At 44.5% G+C, this 14,642-nt stretch overlaps 1 protein-coding gene across 13 annotated transcripts in view; it reads left to right on the forward strand.

Moving 5' to 3' along the window:
* Positions 1–14,642, forward strand: part of ELMO1 (engulfment and cell motility 1) — a 783,505-nt gene that overhangs the window by 727,321 nt on the left and 41,542 nt on the right. For all 13 annotated transcript variants that reach the window (XM_059933596.1, XM_059933593.1, XM_059933602.1 and 10 more), the window contains one exon: positions 11,645–11,808. In XM_059933596.1, coding sequence (XP_059789579.1) covers positions 11,645–11,808 — 164 coding nt within the window. The remainder of the gene's footprint in view (positions 1–11,644; positions 11,809–14,642) is intronic.

Here is a 14,642-nt window from a genome sequence, read left to right on the forward strand (position 1 = left end):
CCTATTGGAAGAGAGTATTTCAACCTTCTTTGCCAGAAAACCAGCCCCTTTGGTTTCTGCCTTCCTCACCATTCATGGTCCCATATTTTGACTGACTTACTTGACATGTTGTTTATTCAAAGCTGTGGATTAAATGCCACCCACTAATATGATTGGTGTGGACTTTGCTTGCCTGAGGCCAGCATCCTCAGACACTGGTGAAAATAGCTTCCTGCTGTCCAACAAAGCCTTCAGTTAGCTAACCTGCAAATCTAGCCTGATTGTCGTATTAATTTGACTCCCCATTTCAGTGGGGAAGGGAAGCTTGGTCACACGACTGTTTGCCTCTTGATCTCTCTCCCCTCAAGGGCAGGACACAGAGGGAAGGCAGTGATCCCAAACCTCACCTTTTCTGTTTCATCTTTTGAGCTGGCTTCCTGTGAATGCTGAAGAAAGTGAGAAGAAGGATGTTTCTTCCATATCCATTGTTCTTCAACAAACCCAGCACTAATTGATTTTAAGACTAATTGCTGGTTGAAAGGTTTATTCTTTTTACTGGCTATAAACATGCCTGAAACCTTAAATTAAAATGCCTTCTTGTGAGGAGGAGGGCACCTCTTAGTGTCTTAGACTTTGGAATGTGAAATCACCCAGTTAGCACCTGCGCGGACTCGCAGGTCAGGCGTTGTATAATGAGTTATTTGCGGGACTAATGGCAAAGCCCTCAGAGCTCTCAGTTTGGATTATGATCAGATTCTCAGGATGCTTGAAGCTGCCTAAGCATCACTACCCCCGCCATCTGATTCCTACTTTATTTGTAGCTAAAACCAGGGGACGTTCTCAGCAAGCAAACAGCAGTACCAAGCAGCTAGCTCCCTTTCTAACTGCTCCGGTGCCATCTGCTGTGCTCTCCGGGTGAGTCTGAAAAGTCATCTTCTATACTCTCTCTAATAACAGTCCTCCGTCAGGTTCCCCAGGCCCCTCTGGACATTGCTAACCACCAGCTTGCCCGCTCAGGGTTGGCACTCGGGCTACTGCCCTGTATCCGGAAACACTGAGGCTGATTGCTGCCCAGGGGATTGTGGGTTTATTGGGGAGACGGCGGCTGCCCTTGCTAAAGCAAGCCCTTAAGTGGCACCTGAGCCAGGTAGGCAGATGCTCGCGCCACAGTGGCTGTGGCTGCCTCGGTGAGAAGCAGCCCACCGAGTGGAGGTGGCTTCTAAGAGCCCTGCCCAAGCATGCTCAGAGCAGACACTCTCTCCTGACCATCTCTGTGACTTCCCGGGTGAGAGCACTCATCTTGTCCCCACTGTAGCTGGTACCTGAAGGCCACCCCTTGGGGGAACTGAGGGCAGTAACAAGCTGAGGTCTGGGCTCCTCATCTGTAAGTTACATTGACATTTCTGAGGGAAGGTCGCATGTCCCTTTCTCTTTTCCTAGGAATGGCAACCATCACAGCTCCTTCCTACCTTCTTATGCCTCCTCATTTAGACCAGTAGCCCTCAACCCCAGCTGCACATTAGTACCCCCTGGGTGGCTTTGTAGAGCATGACCGGTGTCTGGAACCCATTCCACACCAGATGAATCAGAATCTCTGGGGGGTGAGGCCAGGCAAAGGTACGTTTTAAATTTTGTTGTAGACTGAGGGTTGGGAATTACTGATTTTGAGGCTATTTCTTTCTTTTAATCATTTGTCGAGTCCATCAGTCATAAATTAAACAGACATTTTGTCCATTACTATGTGATCGGATCATGCAGACTCTGGATGTGCAAGAGTAACCAAGGACACAGCCCATGACATTATGGAACAGTCCTATGATGGGAGAATATGTGGTCCTACATTGCCTTTAGGGGGAGGGCTGCAGGTCAGAAATGGATTTCTAGAATTGAAGAATGAGCAAGTATTAGAAAGGAGGGCATTAGTCACAGGTGGAAGGAAGAGCACAGGTAAAGGCACGGGGTGAAGCTCGAGGCACGGAGATCCTCTCAGTGCGGCTAGCTCATGGGGTCTGAAGGGTGGTTCCAAGTAGGAGGCATCGGTTGCGGGGGTGGGAGTGGAAGGTAACCACGAGGGCCCGTGTGGTCACACTAGAGGAGCTGGTCTTCACCCGCAGGCAGTGCTGAACCAAGCAAATGATGTGATCAGATTTGCATTTGGGAAATAATCTGGCCTCTATGAGGAGGGGCTGGAAGGGGTAAAGTTGAAGTCAGAGGTTGTTGGGTAAACCTGGACAGGTAATGGGGCAGGGGTCCAGGGACGAGTCAGTGAGAATGACGTGAAGTAGAGGAAGGGACAGATATTCAAGAGGCGAGTGAACATCACACCACTCCTGAAAACTATAATCCTCAGAGCAAAGTTCCCAACTTTCATGAACATTCAGGTTCCTAAGCCCAGGTGGTTCCATTATTTTGATCATTGCTACCTAGTTTTTCATCACTCACCAAAGACATAATGTAACCCAGAGTTGCATTACGGGCACAGTACAGATACGTGGCGTCCCGAGAACCAGCCTTGGCTATAAGCAGTTTGCATTCCAGACTCTAACTTGGGAGAAGTGAAACCAATGGACAGTCCCAGTCTACAGCGAACTGTTCTTATTCTCAGCTCTTGGGTACAAATCTTGGCTTTTAACGTGATGCATAACAAGCCTAGTATGGGTTTAACCAGCCCTTGCTGGGTTCGGAAATGCCATCTTAGAGAGAAACAGTCACGGTTACCTCACTGCCCGTGTCACACACAGCACTGGCCTTTGGCCCAGAATTAGGTCATTGTCAATCCCTCAGAGGGATGCCCACAGGAGCTTAGAGCTCAGAGGGCTGTTAAGACCCACTGGAGAGCAACAGAGACAAGGAGAAGTTAAATAGCTTGCTGATTCTTATGATTACTGCATGCCAGGATTAGATCACATCCTCTGTGAAGTGCAGAGGCACTTTTTTGCCTTTATTAATGAACAAACGATTTCAAATTCATCTGGTATAATTGAGGACATACGATGAAATCGAGGATGAGCTGGAGGTTGCACACCAGCTGAGCTGACCCTCTGTGATTTCCAAACAGTTTCTGTTCATTTACATTAAGCCGACCCCAAGGGGCCCTGGAGAGCCGGACCCGTCAGCAGGGTACTGCACTGGTCAAACCCCATTGGGAGGTGTGGCAGGAGGAAGCAAAGGTGGGCCAAAGTATCTTCCGACCCCTGAAACCATTCAGGGGGAGAGTTGAGAATACTGTTTAAAAAGCCAACTCTTTAATCTGTCTGAATCAATTCTATTCAATGCAATGTAAATATAATCTTGAATTGCCCCGCACATGTTAGGAACCCCCCGGGTGGTCATGAGGTTGTTTGCACGCTGCAAGGAAGATTTTTTTCCTTTGGAGAAGCCGTCTTTAGGACTGTGATTCACAGGAAGCCTCATAATGATGGGTATAATGTATTGAGGTCAATGCTGTGCATCTTCTAATCCTAACTAAAGATATTCACCTCCGCTTTATAGACAAGGAAACAGATTCAGAGAAGCTGGAGCAATTTGCCAAGCTAAGTGTGTGACCGAGGCAGACTTGGAAATGAGCGCTGCCTGACTCTAAAACCAGGCATTTTTTTTCCATACCAGGGCTTGGTAAACCACCACCTGCAGCCCCAGCCCCAGCCCACCACCTGTCTTGTCAAATCAGGTTTCACTGGGACACAGCCACGCTCATCATTACTTATTATCTGTGGCCACTCTCACGGCACCACAGCAGAGCTGATTAGTGACTACAGACACTATATGGTCCACAAAGCCTAAAATATTTATTATCTGGCCCTTAAGAGAAGTTTGCCAACCTCTGCTCCATGCCAAACTGCCCCAAAATAAATACAGAAAATTTAAATGCTGCTCCCTGGGCACAGAAAGCATTTTTATTTTTCTCTTTCCTTCATTTAATACACTTGACACTACTCAGCAAAAACCCTCGTTTGCGTGGACTGGCTTAGGCAGTCCACTCCCCAGCCGTGGCAAAACGACAAAGAAAAACCATCTTTAGTTTCCAGTTGTCCTAATTTTAAAGACCTCTGGAGGGTGGAGGGGAAAATCGACAGCCTACATCTGGGTCAATAATTGTCCCTGCCAGGTAAGTCACCAGTTTGTACCCTAACTTCTCGAACTTTTTCTGGGCAAGGCCACTTCTCCCCATGTTCTAACCTTGGAGAGCAGCCCCCAAAGTGATCCCAGTCTCCAGGAAGGTGTCCTGCCTACACATGGGTACTTGGGGTCTTCCTTCCCCAAGACCCTTCTTCAGGCAGGCTCCCTCCAATCTCTTGGTCCTTGTGAGCCTTCTGTCATTTTGTTTTGTGTAAAGAACATTCTTGGGAATAAAACTGGTCCAGTCCTGAAGCCCAGCGATGAGAACTGTCCCCCATGAGTCACTTTAAAGCTGGACTGCGTTGGCATCTGTCTTCTCCAAGACAGCCTTTTCTCGCCATTATGAAGATAAATCCATTTAATGGACACCACGGATTGGGGAAATTGCACTTTTTTGTAAGCGCTGACCCTCCTTTTGTGGTATACTGCTGTGGCTTCTTCAGAAACCCTCCACTCGGCTTCAGATCAGCCCCTTCCAGCTCAGCTCTGGAAGGAAGCCGAGAATGACCTCTGGAACCCTACGACACCATCTCAAAGCCACAGACGTTATTCTTTAGGCTGTATAAAAGTGCTCTTTGAAAACCCTGGTAACAGTCTTACAGTTCTGTTAAGGATGCATTTGTTTAATTCTACAGATGAAAGGTAGGAGCCTGAGAATCTTTGATATTGAACATATGAATCATTACAGTCTGGAAGATACTTGCTAAGTACCGTGGGCCACAATACAAATAAGAAACGGTGCCTCCTCTCCAGGGATTTACAATCTAGATGGGGTGAAAGGTACACCAATCACTAACTTAACTGCTTTACAGTGATATGACAAGAATTGCTACAGAGGCCATACTGAAGGCTCAGAAGTGGTGCTGGATGTCTGCTGAGATCAGAGGTTCTTACACTTGAGGGTGCATCGGAATCACCCGGAGCAGCTGTTGAAACACTGATTCCTGGGCCCACTCCTAGAGTTTCTCATTCAGTGGGTCTGGGGTGGGCCGAGAAGTTGCATTTCTAGCAAGTTCCCAGGTGATACAGATGTGGCCTGGGAATATTGTTATAGGAGAAAGCTCTGACATAATTTCATTATCAGAAGGCAAGAGCACTCACATTTGTTGTGATTCTAGTATGTTCCATTTAATGCATTAGGTACTTGGCATGTAATATCTTGAATAGATTTTTCAACAACCCTGTGAACTCTGTACTATGCTTACATAGTAGCATGCATAGTAGTATGCATGCTACTATGTCAATGCTTCCACTTTACATGAGCAAACTAAGGCTTGAGAAGGGGAACTCACACTTGCTAAATATCTACAATGTACCTTAAAGGATGTTAGGCTTCGTCTCATTAACAATAACCTGATAAATCCCAAATAATTCGTTCTCCCAGTTTATAGATGATGCAAATGAGTCTTGGAGGGATTGAGTGTCTTGAGGAAGTCTGCAGCCTGGCTTCGAAATTGTGTGTGCTGAGCTCTAAAGGCTGTGAAACTATCCTGAAACCAGTACCCAACTGTTTGCTGAAAACTACCAACGTGGACTCCAAAAGCATATTTTCTTTAATACCTGAGTCATGCACTGCCTACTTTCTGCCTTTGCTCTTGCCGGCCCCTCTGCCTGGATTCCCCTTTCCTCTTCCTTCACCTCATAACTCCCATTCATCCTTCAAGTCCCAGTGACAATTTTATCTCAACCATGTAGACTTTGCTGACATCCCTCCTTTCCCCAGCTGGACCAGGAATAAAGAGTCCTTTGTATGTGTCCCAACATACTTTATGTTATTGAATCCCATCATACCTCCCATATCCTCTGGTAATTTATCATTAGTAACAGAAGAAACAATCCACGGTTTTCATCTTGACCAGCAAAGCCATCCACCCTCTGCCCAGCCTTACCTTGCAGCCCCACCTCATTTGTCCAACTAAACGAAACCACCAGCCACTCTTCCCCACCCAGAGCTGTACTCTCCTCCTTCCGAGCCTTGGCTCATGCTGTTTCTCCCACCAAGACTGGCTCCTTCCCTGCACCTCTTTGTGTCCACATCTTGCTTCTCCTTAAGCCCCAGCCAAAGTCCCCGTGCTGTACCCTCAGCCCGCTGGCCCTTGAGAGGGGCTCAGTGAGTATTTGGGGGATAAACACCTTGCCCTTGCTCCACTGTGACATCACTTCCTCTCTTGGGGGAGGCAAGTACGTGCATGTCTTTCACTCTCCCAGACCGGGAGTTCATGCAGCACAAGCGCTCACTCACAGGGCCTTGTACACTGTAGGTGCTCAAAAACAGTTGTTGAATGAATGGATGAATGATACTGGATAAAGGTGTGGCTCTAAAGGCAGGGTCAAAGAGGTGATGGAGGCTCATTGGATCAGGAGCACATTGCAGTTAACAACAGTGAAACCAGAGCGTACAGTTAGACCAACAGCATGCTCGATTCTATTCAGGAACCCCCAGCACTTACACCTTTAATCCACTCCAAGGAGCCAAAAGGTTTTCTCCATTTGAAGTACAAGTGTCTTGTGAGACCTCCCACTTCTTTTGTATTTAACATGTGACATTATTACAGCAAACATGTGCTGGGAAGATTCCAGAAACACATGGCTCAGACCGCAGGCACGGTTCAGGCCTTGATTAAGTAATGTCAATACCAAATTCAGATTCTAAGAGTATGTTTTCTTTGAAAACATACTGTAGCAAAGCACATGTTGTAATTAAGCAAAGCACATGTTGTAATTAAGAAGTTTTAAGTTCATTGATTTGCTGATGCCTCTGCAGCACCATCTGTGGGTTTTTCAAACAGTGATTAAAGGTCTGATAATTTCCAAAGAGGACAGAGTTAAGGATGGTGGTTGTGTCTTGATTTAAATTGCACACATAGGGCATTAACAGAGACTTTATGCCATCAATTCTAATCCTTGTAGAAGCTCCTTTGCAAAGGAATAGAAGACTATTTGACCTATCTGACTATTTTGTCCCTTCTTAAAAAAACAATGACATCTCTCGTGGCGGTCACTGTGCTTGGCACACGGAGTGACCATAGAACAATGGTCAGTGGCCAGTGCCAAGCAAAACTGTGAAGTAGGCAAAACCAGTCTTTGGCTGCTGTTTTATGCTGTATACTTACCACTTGCATCCCTTTCCCTAGGGCCAGGGCCCTCTAGACCTCGTCTCCCTTATCAACCTACTCTTAGGAAATGGGCTATATTTTCTTCAAATTGAAGTGTAAATGATTGCTGGGGATTTAAAGGATTGTTCCACTTACGGATGCTTAGTTACATCTAGCAGGGATCGAAGTCTTAAGCTAGAGAAATGGAACACTAACTGGATTTTAAGCATAAGATACAAGTAGGAGCTGCAAAGTTTCCCATACTTACATAGGGGATTATCATCATTTCCATGCAAAGGTACAACCATGAGCATATAAATGAAGATGATTTTTTAAGTTATTTCTTATCAAAGCAGCTTTGTTGTTTCTATCCAGCTTCCTTCTCCTATTTTTTCTCCAATCTGGGCAACCTCAGCCCCATAAGCTGGTACTCCTGCATACTTCAGTGCATATATTTGTTGAGATCTTTGGTTGAAAGTGACAAGAATCCCATGCAAACCATTTTAAGAAAAGAAAAAAGCTTACGTAACCAAACCAGCAAACGTCAGGGTTGAACTGACTTTGTGGTTGAATATGGCATCACCGTTATTAACACATTCTTTCACACACACACACACACACACACACATACACACGCACACACAAACTTTCTTCTGTCTGATTCTACTGGCATTGGTCTCATCATCTTCCACTTTCCCGAATATTAAGGGACAGTCTTACAGGTCTCAGTTTGAGGGGAAAAGAGCATGCTTCAGCTCTGCCTCAAGTCAAGTCAGGAAAGTCTGGAGAAGGATGCTGATTGGTCAGTTCATGTCACATGCCCACTTACTAGCATGATCATTGTGTCTAGTCACATGTAGTCTGGTGACTGTCATCTCTGACACCCCTTAAGAAACACATGAAGAAGGGGAATCACCCGGCCCTCTGGGCTTCTGTCTTCTTATCTACAAAACAAGGGAAGTGGAGATAGCTCTAAAACTTTCTCAGCATTAACCTGATTCTATTTTAAAATCCCTTCTTCATTTTTGGCATTCAAATGGCTATATCTTTGTCTCTCTTACATGTCTTACCTCCCACCAGAAGGTCAAATAACATTAGGAGATGACGGTTACCTCCTTGGATCAACTCAGAGTTTCTCTAAACGAGGAAAGGGGCAGCTCCTGTGGTGCCCCTCACATGAAACTGCAAAGTGTTATAATTCAGCCTGGACCAAATTTAGCCACCATTTATACTGCATGATATGAGATGGTTAACAATTTCAAAATTTGTGAAGCATTCCAAATTTAGCATTTTGCCTGAGTAAATAAAGAAGCAGATCAGGTGGAAGGTTAACTGGAAATTTAGTATTTTGCCTGAGTAAATAAAGAAGCAGATCAGGTGGAGGGTCAACTGGAAATTTACCTCTCTGCCGTTATGCTGGGGGCATGAAACAATGTTTATGTAACTGGTTCCAATTCAGATACAGCCCAGGTTCCAAGTGGCTAAGATGTGGTCATTTCCATATTATTTACCTGTTTCCATACCACTGAACAGCCATTCTTTCTGCAAAATCCATGTGATGTCTTCTTCTCTGAAATACCTTCCCCCCCTGCCAGCAGTGTTCATCAGTCCACCTGCTCTGTCGCGTCCACACTTCTGCTGTCATGATCTTTGTCCCTCCTGGCTCTCTTATTAGGCCTTTTCATTCACATTAAGGCAAGGGCCTTAATGTCCCTTATACTGTCCACCCAGTATAGACACATGGTAAGCACTCAGCAACGTTTGCTGTGTTGACGTCACAAATAATGCTTCTCAAGCAAATTTTTGTTAATAGCTTCTATCAGTACAGTCTGATTTATAGTAAGCTAATAACCAGTTGAGTTATACTGAAGAGAGCAACCCAGCCATGGCCCTAGAAACTCCCACGAGTCAGTGGTCTGGAAGACAGCTGCCTTCATGCCTTTATATCACTGTTGTCACCAGCAACCTCTTCTTCACAGGGCAAGCATGGCACACAGGTCCTCTGAGAATAGTGGTGCCTACTGGATAAAGCAGATCCGTAAGTGGATGATACAGATCTGTTATCCTTCACTGTTTCGTCTGAAGTTTCCCGACATTCCTGCCATTAGATTTATTTCTTGTGATAAAATATTGCTTCCCAGATAGCCCCTATGAAAATGCAAATAGGTTACCTAGTAGAGGGTATTCTTACTGTGGACATGGATTCCTAAAGGTCAGAAGCATATAAGGAAAAATGAGGGTTGATATCACTTGAAAATAGATAGACCTGTTTTGTCTCGCAGCCACCTATGACTCGTCTTACCCTCGGTTCAGCCATGTTCACTTGACTAAAGGAAAACGAGGTTGACGTGGGATTCCTGGTTGCACGAGGACACTGCAAGCAATGTGTATGCAGATGACTAAAGAGTGAGGATATCGGGCATCCCTGAGCTGAGGGAACTCATGGGCTTATGGGTTCCCCTGATGCTCAGGTTTTTCTGAAGGCATATTGGGTTTTGCTACCAAGGAGGACTGACTTTCTTGTTCAGCCTCCCGATGTCTCTAGACCCCAGCAGATCACTGGACAGGTCCTCACATGATAGGACAGCTATAGGAGAGACATACACTTGGAGAAAGCAACCTGCACCATCAGAGAGGGGGCAGCACCATTAAACAGAGCTCAGCAAGTGCAAGGGGCTGTCCCATGTTTGGAGGATATTTCAGCTGTCTAATATGTCCCAAGGTAGTGAGATTTTTCCCATCACCTGGCCATCAGGCAGGTTTGAAAGTTCTGGATTGCCACAGTTTTTTCCATGCTGTAAAACTGTTACTTCTATTACAATAACATTTCATAAAAGTGGCATTTTGGTGGGACTAGTCAGTGAACAATTACTGAAGTATCCACCATGCATGAATTGTTGAATGAACAACTGATTAGAAGCCATAGGAGCATACTGAGATCACATTTATAGTGACAGGAGAGGTACCCCAGGGCTGTTCAACACCCAATGTATGCTCTGTCCACCATACGGGTATCTTAGAATTCAACTAGATATCTGTGACCTTGGACACGTTCTCAATCCTTCTCAGTCTCCATTTTCTTACCTTTTTAAAAAAAATTTTATTTTATATTGGAGTATAGTTGATTTACAGTGTTGTGTTGGTTTCAGGTGTACAGCAAAGTGATATAGTTATGCATAGTCATATATCTATTCTTTTTCAGATCCTTTTCCCACAGAGTACTGAGTCCATTTTTCTTATCTTTAAAATAGTGTTTAAAAGCACCTACACTACTGTATTGGAAAGAGGATTAAATGAGGTGATGAACAGCAAAGTGCCTGGCACAGAACCTAGCACATAATTGAGGCACGTTTGTGATTTTTTCTTATTTGTAAATTGCAAACGACCCAAAAATGGTGGTATGGGGGGCAGTAAAATACAGTGTTTACAGTCCTAAGTTCAAATCTCAGCTCACCCACCTACCAATCAGCTGTATGATTTTGAACTAGTTAACATAAGGTTTCGAAGCTTCAGTTTCTTCATATGGAAATGTAAAAGATGATAATATCTACCTCATGGATTTGAGTAGCTTAAGAGAAAGAATACATATAAAGCACCTTCCATAGTATCTGGCACATAGTAGGTACGTTATCAAGGGTAACAATTGTTGTCATCTGTAATGTAGAATTAAAAAAAGAAGCAGCAAGATTACAGTCTCTTGGATGCCTCTGTGTGTTTTCTGGTCTTTTCCTGCCCTAGATATTCTGATGAAGATGAATCCACATTAGTAGAGGCAATGGTTAATTGCCTCCTTGTGGGCTGGACCTGTCCTAAAGCAGAAAATTACCATATTCTTCTTTCTTGAGGTTTCCAATGGGATATGTCTATTCTAATTCAGTAGACCTCTTTTTTTAGTGCCTGGCTCAAAGAGGCAATACCACATGCACATTTCCAAATACATCATTTGTGTGAACACTCAGGCCTTAACTACATGGGGAAAGCAATCCAGGAGGGGCGGGTGTGGGTATTATTCACATTCACTTGAACCGGTGCCAACCAAACTTCCACAGTTAATTGTGTCTCAGCGATTTTCTCCTGGAAAAAAATAATGATTATGCAGACTTCTAGTTGTTGCTTGGACTTCTTTCGTTCTTGATTTGCATTGTTTACAGTCACATAATATATCAAGCAAATGAATATGCATATATCCTCCCACCCCAAGTCTCCCGCGGTCCCCCCCCCCCCATTTCATAGTTAGTCAATCCACCTCCTTCCTTGCGGTTCCAGCGGTACAGGAGAAAATAGAAGCTGTACATCATGGTAGTTGACTCTTTGGAAAAGCACTCTTGAAGTTAGGGCTGAGAGTGCAAACCAAAGGGATCAGTGAGTAGGGAACCATTATCTGTGGAAGACTTTTCTGAATGGGTAAGGTCAATCCCCAGGAAAATTATGGTCTTCCTTTAATCTCACAGGTAATGCAGGTGGTGAAGGAGCAGGTTATGAGAGCTCTTACAACCAAGCCTAGCTCCCTGGACCAGTTCAAGAGCAAACTGCAGAACCTGAGCTACACCGAGATCCTGAAAATCCGCCAGTCTGAGAGGATGAACCAGGAAGATTTCCAGTCTCGCCCGATTTTGTAAGTTACCCCTGACCTCTCCCTTCTCAAAGGCTGTGACGCACCATTTCTAGAGTGAAAGCTTATCACGCAGCTGGGCTGTATTGTGAGCTCTTTATGGAAGGCCAACAAAAGAGCTCTACTCATATCCTGAAGTCTCAGCAACTCCTTGAGAAACGCTGGGCAGGGGTGGGCTAGGAGGAGATGGAGACAGGTGCTGACAAGAGAATCTAAACCGAGAAGTGACCCAGTTACTGACGAGTCCTCTAAGAATTTGCAGCTGAAAAGTTTGAAACCTTTTGTAATACTTGGGACAATTTTGTTTTGCCCATGAAGCTATATTCTATGTAGGTACCCTTGAGTGGCAAGATGTTCTGCCCCAGCCAAAGTGAGACCTACCAATAATTAAAGCAATATGAACATTGAAGTATCATGAGTAGGAGGGAGGGAGAGCCAGCTTGAGAGGAAGAGAGAGACCCACTTTCTCCCTGCCCCGTTGGCTCTGCTTTGAGTCAGAATGTCTCATATGGCTCTTGTGACTATCAACCCACAGGCCTAAGGTGGAGAATCAGGGGACCCCTTTTTATAGGACTTTGTATCAGATGCACTTGCAATGGTTGTGTAATTTCGTGAATCTCCATCTTTAAGATGTTCTGAACCTTGAACGTGAACACTGTTTTGGACTATTTTGTTTGGTTTATCTTTCTTAGTATTGGCCTCTTTATCTTCCCTTGTTCTTTTCTAAGAGCTAGGTCAGCGCTGTTACCTTTATAATTTATAGGGAAGGGAATAGGAAACAGGGTTGGGGGTAAGGAAAGTGTTTGACATTTATTCTTATTGTTCCCTCGGAAGACTGGACACAGCTTCTTCTGAGCTTTCGATGAAGCCATCTTACATCATAGGTGTCATGAAGTTCATCTTAAACCTTTCTCTTTAATTCTTTTTCTTTCTTCCCCCTTTCTGTTTCTTGCTTTCGTATATTTGACATGTTTAATGATTGGCAATTTGCAAAGCACCTCCTCATGCTATTTCATTTCCTCACAGCTGTGTGAGGTAGGCCAATCTCATTCCCATTTGAGGACCAGGATATAGTCTAGAGAAGGGAGGACCTTGTTGACAAGTGGACGAACCAGGACTTGAACTCCAGCCCACTGATCCCTTAGCTAATTCTTCATCTACCCTACCAGAGCTCCTTTGCCAAGTGCAAGACTAAGATGAAGTTTTAAAAAGTGCACAGGAAAAAACCATAGCCAAGCTACAGTGTCTACTTTGTGTTTATTTTCAAGCCTTAAGAAGCACCATTAGAAGCTGCAGAGCAGAACTGCAGGCTTTAGTGGGGATGAAGTTAGGCAACAGGGGAGGGGAAATGCTTCCTCAGGGTCTTCGGCTCGCATCTGCATTAAACTATACCCACACTGGGCAGCAGGCAGCTCTCATGAGAGGCAGAGCTGGGGTTTTGCTTTGGTCCTCAACTAGAAGTTAACAGCCCCATATACCAAGCAGAAAGAACTTCGAATAAATGACTCCTCCGAGATGCAGTTTCTTTCTTTTTTTAAATCTTTTTACTGAAGTATAGTTGATTTGCAATGTTGTGTTAGTTTCAGGTGTACAGCAAAGTGATTCAGTTTCAGATAGGTAGATAGATACTTTTTCAGATTCTTTTCCCTTATAGGTTACTACAGAATATTGAGTATAGTTCCCTGTGCTATACAGTAGGTCCTTGCTGGTTATCTGTTTCATACATAGCAGTGTGTGTATGTTAATCCCAAACTCCTAATTTATCCCTCCCCTTCCCCCTTGGTAACCACAAGTTTGTTTTCTATGTCTGTGGGTCTATTTCTATTTTGTACATAAGTTCACTTATATCATTCATTTCTTTTTAGATTCCACATATAAGTGATTTCATAAGATGTTTGTCTTTCTCTGTTTGGCTAGCTTCACTTAGCATGATAACCTCTAGGTCCATCCATGTTGCTGCAAATGGTATTATTTCATTTTGTTTATGGCTGAGTAGTATTCCATGGTATGTATATACCACATCTTCTTTATCCACGCCTCCGTTGATGGCATTTAGGTTGCTTCCATGTCCTGGCTATTGTAAACAGTGCTGCAGTAAACACTGGGGTGCATGTATCTTTTCAAATTATGGTTTTCTCCGGATATATGCCCAGGAGTGGGATTGCAGGATTATATGGTAGCTCTATTTTTAAATTTTTTACAGAACCTCCATACTGTTCTCCATAGTGGCTGCGCCAATTTACATTCCCACTAACAGTGTAGGAGGGTTCCCTTTTCTCCACACCCTCTCCAGCATTTATTATTTGTAGATTTTTTGATGATGGCCATTCTGACCAATGTAAGGTGATACCTGATGCAGTTTCTGTCTTGCAAGGAGGGACAGTGGCGCCTTGCCCCATCCCAGGGCCTACAGTACTGAAATGCTGGATATCATAATGTCTGTTTCAGCAGATGTGTGAACACAAGGAGATTTTATTTTACTTTTTTTTTTTTTTTTTTAATTAATCATTTATTTATTTATTTATGGCTGTGTTGGGTCTTCGTTTCTGTGCGAGGGCTTTCTCTAGTTGTGGCAAGTGGGGGCCACTCTTCATCGCAGTGCGCGGGCCTCTCACCATCGCGGCCTCTCCCGTTGCAGAGCACAGGCTTCAGACGCGCAGGCTCAGTAGCTGTGGCTCACGGGCTCAGTTGCTCCGCGGCATGTGGGATCCTCCCAGACCAGGGCTCGAACCCGTGTCCCCTGCACTGGCAGGCAGATTCTCAACCACTGCGCCACCAGGGAAGCCCTTATTTTACTTTTGACAACAATTCTTAAAACCTAAAGGGAGACTTGAGGG

This window comes from Balaenoptera ricei, chromosome 9, assembly GCF_028023285.1.
Source record: "Balaenoptera ricei isolate mBalRic1 chromosome 9, mBalRic1.hap2, whole genome shotgun sequence".
NCBI classification, from domain to species: Eukaryota; Metazoa; Chordata; class Mammalia; order Artiodactyla; family Balaenopteridae; genus Balaenoptera; species Balaenoptera ricei.